This window comes from Sesamum indicum, linkage group LG1, assembly GCF_026168435.1.
Source record: "Sesamum indicum cultivar Baizhima isolate 11 linkage group LG1, ASM2616843v1, whole genome shotgun sequence".
NCBI lineage: Eukaryota > Viridiplantae > Streptophyta > Magnoliopsida > Lamiales > Pedaliaceae > Sesamum > Sesamum indicum.
In genome coordinates this window covers 15,377,553-15,385,317 of record NC_142657.1, presented here as the reverse complement: position 1 = coordinate 15,385,317, position 7,765 = coordinate 15,377,553, and the positions used below count along the sequence as shown (strand labels likewise).

General features: G+C 35.1%; 1 protein-coding gene across 1 annotated transcript; it reads right to left on the bottom strand.

Annotated features, from left to right (window-relative positions):
- Nucleotides 1-1,276: 1,276 nt before the first annotated feature.
- On the bottom strand, nucleotides 1,277-4,932 carry LOC105162682 (RNA-binding (RRM/RBD/RNP motifs) family protein). Its single transcript, XM_011080773.3, has 7 exons — nucleotides 4,827-4,932; nucleotides 4,681-4,700; nucleotides 3,067-3,213; nucleotides 2,870-2,969; nucleotides 2,385-2,534; nucleotides 1,723-1,792; nucleotides 1,277-1,641 (listed from the first exon to the last, which is right to left on the bottom strand). The coding sequence occupies exons 1-7, from the start codon at nucleotides 4,827-4,829 to the stop codon at nucleotides 1,433-1,435; spliced, it is 699 nt and encodes a 232-aa protein (XP_011079075.1). The 5' UTR covers nucleotides 4,830-4,932; the 3' UTR covers nucleotides 1,277-1,432.
- Nucleotides 4,933-7,765: the final 2,833 nt, after the last annotated feature.

The following is a 7,765-nucleotide window of genomic DNA, read 5'->3' as shown; positions in this document are numbered from 1 at the left end:
TCCAATCATTGAGGAAGGGCTTCCGCCCGTATCTTCATTGAGAAAGGCTTTGAACAAACCGTTAGGATTATATTATGCATTTCAATGGTCATATCAAATTCTAATAATAGTTTAAATTGAAAACATATAGGACAAATAAATGTTATTATTATCATTGAAAATCCACAATTCAATTGTACAGACAATTATGGAGGAATTGACTGCACACAACTATCCATTTTATTACATGTTTTGAATATAATTAAATATACCACCTAGGGAAGGACTACCTTTGCGGTAAACTCTTAAACCTTCCACAGTATCTGATTGAACCTTTGAGAAAGAAGGCATCGTCTTTAATGTTTGATGTTGCCTACTACAAACACAAACTTCGATTTGTTTTGCAGAAAACACAGCTCTACTCAATCGTTAGGTTAAGAACTTCAAAATGCATTCCGCGAGACGTGTCTCAGGTCTATTATATGCGATCAGAGAGAAGAGAGAAGGAAACCAAAAAAGGAACACCCTCCCAAGAACCTTAATCCCTTTTCACAACAATCTGCCCCTGCGGAAGCTCCCCTCTTTTCATTCTTCCAAATTTCCTTGCCCTTGAATACTTACTAATTCCGACCACTACTCTCTCTTCATTCTTCCAAATTTCCTTGCCCTTGAATACTTACTAATTCCGACCACTACTCTCTCTTCATTCTTCCAAATTTCCTTGCCCTTGAATACTTACTAATTCCGACCACTACTCGCAACATAAGATTTCCTAACGACAGGCCTCAGAAACAAAATCTCAAGTAACTTCAGCTGCTTGTAGCATCGAGGTAATAAAAAGGTTAACAAGAAGATTTGCTACAGACACAGGGTCATCTTCAGCAAATTTCTCATAATAAACAATCAACAATTTGTACATTGGTGAACCTTCAGGATGGGTATGGCAATGCAATTAAACCTTCTGTGCATAGTGAACTACCATTCATTTGGATGAAACAAGACACAGGAGAAGCTCCGTAACACTTCTACTGGACAGACATAATATCAAGTGTAAATGCAACGTGTGGAATACATTTGAATAATTTCCAAAACCACCAGCATTCAGTCACATACAATCAGATTTGTTCATCTGATGAGAAATGAAATTAAAAAAAAAAAAAAAACAGAGCTACTGAAGAACTCAGCTCATTCAGTAATTCAAACGTGCTTCAAGAAAGCAAGATATTCACAGAAAGCAAATATCCAGAAACCAAATCATCTGGTCACTAGCAGTAATGCTGAACCAAGAGACACCAGCTACAGTAGAATAAGTTTTCCATGCTATGATAAGAAACAATAAGCATCAATCACATTTGAGTGCACCACTGAATCTAAACAACACACGAGTTCATAGTCTTCATGACTGTTCTTGTCATTTCAAATAGCAACAGCAATTAATCTAAATGGTACATTTTCACCTAGAACCACGTGCATAGTTCCTTTCAAGACTACGTCGAGGCGAATATGACCTGGACCTGTCCCTTCTTGATCTTCCACCAGATGGTGAATGTCTAGGAGAGTAATCACGTCCCCCCCTATAAGGTGAACGCCTAGGAGACCTCCGGTAGCCATAATCTTCACGGCTGGAACCCCCACGATACCTACCACGATCACCACGATAACCTACAACCAAGTAATAATTGGTTTTCATATTAAGACAACAATAACCTTGAGTAAAGACAGCAACAGCCAACAAGAACTCACCATCACCCCGAGTACTTTTCAGCCCAAGATAATGACCAGGAGTGGGTGTCCTTGCGCGCTTCCTCCGCGACTAAAGAAAAATAAATTCTCACTTCATATAATCGAAAAATGCACAGTTCATAGCTCAAGGAAGGCAGTAAAGCATAATCCAAATGAGTATGCAGCAAGAATAAACATGCGTGAAAGAAACTACAAACTCAGAACAAACATGTAAAAAAGAAAAAAATTGCATCTATCTTTTCCTACGGCCCTACGGGAGGGTAACACATACAGCAGACAAGTTGATTGAGAACCATACCATCTATCTCACATTTGATTTAATCAATCAAATAAAAGAAAATAAGAGAAAAGGAAAAATCAATGCCAGGTATAAGATACCATAAAAGCCTGATTACAATGTTGACAAAGACCCTTGATTAATTGAGAGTTGACAGTATTTGCTGAAGTTGTATAGTTGTTGGGCAATATAGATGCTATTTAGTTGATCAGATGCAAGTGAAAAGCTGTTTTAGCTTTGTTGAGATGGATGGACTGATCATCTTTGATTTCTGCCAACATAGCTGACGCAATATCTTCTGAATATAACCAGAAAACCTTCAGGTCAAAGAGGTTGATTTACAATCAAATACTTTATACCAGCTTCTATCAGACAGGTAGCTTACCCTCTCCACGGTTATGTACCGGCCTTCTAACACTGATTGATTGAGGTGTTTGATACAGCGATTGGCATCCTCAAGACAGTCCATAGTTATAAAAGCAAAGCCCCGAGAGATGCGAGACCGCGGTTCCACGACCAAAAATACTGATTTCACCTATAAAATTAGAACAAACAGAGATCATCAGCATGGAAAAAATTGTCCACACAAATCCAGCAGGAGATGGAGAAACCATTGTCAACTTAACCCATTTAGAACTCACAATTTCCTACATCCTGTTCTAATGCATCCACCTATCCTCAGTGGAGCTCGATAACAAATTACCTCTAGCATTTTCAATGATAAAACTTATTTTCAATAGTGAAACCTGATCCCAGTAACAGTACCAAACATCTCATATAACACCTAATAACCACTTTGCCAAGTGCCAACATAAGTTTTTCACCAAAGAAAGAGCCAAAAGAACATCAAAAAATCGAATAAGAACATACCTTTCCTTCCTTAGAGAAATGATCTTCAAGGTCTCTCTCAGTGACCCTCGTAGATAGGCCAGTCACATAGAGTGTATTCCCTGGATTAACAGCATCCTCCCTGCATAAATGGATCCAAGGCAAAGCACTAGCACAAATAACTAACAAAGTGTGCAAGGGCAATATAAGAGCATCAAAGCAATAATATTACAACTAACCTTCCACGGCCCCTTGACCCCGATCTGGACCTAGACCTGGCCCTTGGTCTTGACCATGATCTAGAACGAGATCTAGATTTGGACCTGGATCTCGACCTTGATCTGGATCTTGAATTCTCTTCCCATGGAGAAGGAGACCGCCCATAGCTGAAAGTAAAAAATGTAGGAAAAGAAAAGAATCAAACACCAATACTACAACCAAAAAACACCTGCAATAACAAATGTTTAAGCTTCGCTATGAAACGAAATGTAAATAATGTTAAGTAGAAAACAGCTTGCATCAGAGAAAGGTATACATGACAACATTAGTCATTGTAACAACTATAACTTGGAAAGGAACAGAACAGGCACATAACTATATGAATCCTAAATGTATACAAGAAACTTCAGGCAAACACCTTGGACTGGAAGAAAAATCGGATACTGCCAGGACACAAGACATAGACACAGCTAAAAACTCCCCAGCAAAAAGCATGCATATGAGAATCAGGTAACTGTAGAAATTCATGCAAATGAGCATCATTGTAATAATCAGCCAGCAGCAAATTATGAGCATTACTCGGTAAAGTTCCGTTTCAAAGCTCAATTAGGAAAAAACAAAAGACAGGTAAGTTCATGTTTGAAGGTTTGATTTCTTCCACTTCAGATATTTAAAGTCATAACAATGCTATATCAATTCAGTCTATTCAATCATCAGTAGAAGTATTCACATATAATTTGAAAACAATTAAATTTCACAGATTCCAGCTGTGTGATTTTCATTTTGAAACTATTGTGTATCAATTGCCTGCTTCTCAAAAGCAAATGCAAATCCAACTTCATGAAATCATTACACCTAATGACATTTTTACCAGAAACCAAAATGTTCTTCAAAATAACTTCTAAAAAGAGTGTTATGGCACATAAGAAATCAAATTCATTTCCTCTCCACCCCCAATAAGATTGAGTCGGTATTCTCTTCCAAATGAGTGCACTCAATTAAAGTGTGATATTCCCACATATAACATCTAGTGAGAACTTATGAGTTCCATAACCAACACCAACAAAAGAGAAACCCTGAAAAGAACAGTTAGCTTAATAATAAGCTTGGCCACAAATCTCATGAATACAATTAGTCAAATCATAAGTGCACCAAGAAGTTAAAATGATACCACAATTGCAAATTCAATTTGAAAAACAGCCACAACAGCATAGAAGAAGTTAGCAATCAGCATTCAATCATAAATTTCATTGAAATAATAAGAAACGCCCCCACAAAATTTTCTCAAAGGAGCATTACATGAAGCCGCTAGTAGCCTAATCAAAAAAGGACGACCGAAACACACAGAAACACACAAAAAAACAAATAAATAAATAAATAAAATCAACAAACTCAAAAGAGAGAAATTACAGAATTATACATAGGCAAGCCAGTATATCGTATAAGAGAGATGAACCAGGAACCGCGAGCTAAACGACCTACAACTCCAAGTTCCTCTGAGAAAAAAAAAAAACCCTAATCCCCTACCTCGACATATAGATCAGAAACCCTAGAATATCTCCCGTAAATCAAAACCCAAAAATTAAAAAAAGAAAGAAAAAGACGAGCAAAAGTATTAGAATTTATGATTTTACCGTTTGCGAGGAGAATCAGCCTGCAAAACAATAAGAATTTCCGTTATTAGTATCAACATTTACCATCCAGAGTACATACACATCTCTAAACTTCAAATCCACATCTAAGAGAGCGAGATAGAGAGTCGGAGAGATGGAGATCTTACCATAGTTGGAGAGAAATGAAAAAACCCTAAACCCCGTCGCGCGTTCCGAAAGATGGCAATTCTTGTGAAAGGAATTGTTTGTTCTTTAATATATACGCAGATGATTTGGGAAAGAAAATCGACCCGGTTCAATTTCGTTTGAGCGCCAGGCCCGGTTTCTCACCTGCCAGAACAAATATTTATGAATGGACATTTTTACCCTTTCTGATTATTTTGGACCATGGTCAACTCATGTTCTCTAAATAGCTTCCCCACCATATTATAAATTATTAAAGACCACCAAGAGCAACACAACACATCCATGATTTTATTTTGGCTAAACTCCATTTTACCTTTTTTTTTTTTTTGAAATAGTTAAAAGTTTTGTTATATTTTAGAAATAAGTTAAAAATCTCCTTGTATTTTAATAAATTTAACATAAAATTTCTCTTCTGTTAAAAACAAATGAAATGTGGAATGCACGTATCTGAAGTGCGTTTAACTTGATTTTTTTAGTATATTTGACATTTTAATTGTTCATATAAATTCTCAAGGGTCTGTTTTTTCCATTGGCATGATAATGGGAGAGTTTATGCCAACAACTTTTGAAGCAAAAATCATAAGTATTCTTAAAATCAAGGGTCCATGTCTTTTGAACCGTCTCTCTGTAATTAGGATGTAATGTCCAAGTTCCTTTCTCTTTTAATATTGTTTTGGCTTTACTCACCTCAGTGGCATATGAATGTGCAATAATTCGTCTTGATCAATAAAATTTTCATCCATTTATATTTTATTTGGCTGAAATAATGATAAAGAAGTAGAAAAAGAATTTACAAGAAATAGAATTCAAAAAATGGATTGATTTTCGAATCCAATTGAATCTAATGGTTGATTGATGGTACGAAGCTTTTCCTTCAAAGCACGAAAGAAAATAAAGAGAGATCCCCATATGTTTCAGTTAAATATTAGCATTAATTAAACGTATATGGAAGAAACACCCAATACAGCCAGCGTATAGGGATAGGTAGATGTCAAATACAGATAAAAAGCCGTTGCATAGCTTTCATGGAGACTGTTTTCTGTACACACGTGGCATGAAAATAAAGAGAAAGTAAGCGATCCTCCCTACATATAGTTAAAAAGTATGAACAGAAAATGGCTAATTTGAACATGCAACAATTCCAAACTACAAATAGAAAAAGATTATATGATAATTAACATATTGTTCCACATTAGTTATTATTTAATAGGTTGCAAAATTAATTTGTTTACAATAATCTTGAACCTTCCATGTCTCCCTTTCTACGATGTTTTATTGTGTGTTGGTTTGTTGAAGAACACCTATGTTTATAGTTACAAGGTGGAAGCTCTTGCTATAATTATTTCATGAAATTGCCAAACTTGTTTGTCCCTTCATGACTTGGTTCTCATTTATTTTTTTTAGTAATAAAAGGAAAAATTATTTTTTTAGCTAATTAAGTATTCACAATATTAATTTTAATTTGATAACTATGTTTATTTTCTTAACTCATTTAAGTTTCATAATTTGATGAAACTTAATCCGACATAGGATTTTGTAGGGAATATTCCGATGAGATTTTGCAAAGTAGCCAGAAAATTGTCTACATGGCACATAAGTTGTTGAACTTTTAGCCACTTTTACACGTGTACATCCATATGTAACAAATTAATGCTGACTTAATATTATATTAATATAAAATTCTAGTAAAATATATCAAATTTTAAAATTTTATAATTTTAAATTATAATTTCGACACAATAAATTTATTTTTCAAATTAAATATTTATATGAATAAACATTAATTAATTATAAAAATGATATTTTATTTATTAATGGATAATTATTAATTTAAATATATTTTAATATTAATTATTAGTTAGTTTAAAATTCTCTAATAACTTTTAATCAAATTAATTAAAATTAAATTATTTAATTGAACGCTCTCCATGCGGCCATAAAAGATGATGGGGGCATCCCGCCCCCCTCACCTCTGTCGTTACCTACCGCAGCGGAGAGCGAAGTCATCGCTTAGATTGACATTGGTTTGGGCGATGCCAATCGGTGGGGGTCGCCAAGGAGGGTAGGGGCGAGGCGAGGGGGCAACTGGAGGAGGTGGAGGAGGGTAGGAGGGGCGCCGACTGGAGGCGAGGGAGGAGGGTAGGAGTGACACCGAGGGGAGGAGGGGCAACTAGGAGTGGGGGGGCGGAACGATAATTTTTTTAAATAATAATTTTAATTTTATAAATTATAATTTAATTTAAAGTATATCCAATATATTATACATCACTTGATTTCTACATGACACATGCCACGTCATCATGAAAAATCTCCATTTAGAATCTTCTATATTAACCACATTAGTTGGATAAAGCAGCCAGTAAGTAACTTGCATGTTTTTCGATTTGACTCGGCAAGACCCCTTCAAAATGATCATATCTTTTAAAAGATAAATTCGAATCAGGTACGAATATTACCGCTCAAAGCTAACATCTAGAGGTTTATAGTGATATACAACTACCCCTAATCCGCCCCACTTTTTTCTCTAATCCTCTTCATAAATAAAGATCTTATTGCAATCGAAAATAACTTTTATCGGTCACCCTTTTACTCTCGCGGAAACAACAAGGGTATGAGTTCTTAGCTCATGTTTAGCACTTCACAAGCTTATTTCAAGTCCATTATTCAAGTACTCCACATTATTTATTTTATTATCATCACACCTTATTTCAAATTATTTGCATTTCTTTTTTCAATAATTCAATTATTGAATTGAGTATTAAGCATTAAAAAATTGAGTACAAGGGATGAAAGAGGAATTTAGCAAAGTTGACCAAATCACTTCATTAATCCCTCATCATCATTTTACATCTTACTTTAGTCCCCATTTTTTAAATGCATTATACTAATCTTCATCCTTTTATCTATGTTTGATGCATTA

Coding starts and splice junctions, on each gene's coding strand:
- LOC105162682 (XM_011080773.3), bottom strand. Junction 2,970..3,066: donor GGGTCAAGGGGCCGTGGAAG/GTTAGTTGTAAT, acceptor CCATTTATGCAG/GGAGGATGCTGTTAATCCAG. Junction 1,793..2,384: donor GGTACATAACCGTGGAGAGG/GTAAGCTACCTG, acceptor ATTTTTCTTTAG/TCGCGGAGGAAGCGCGCAAG.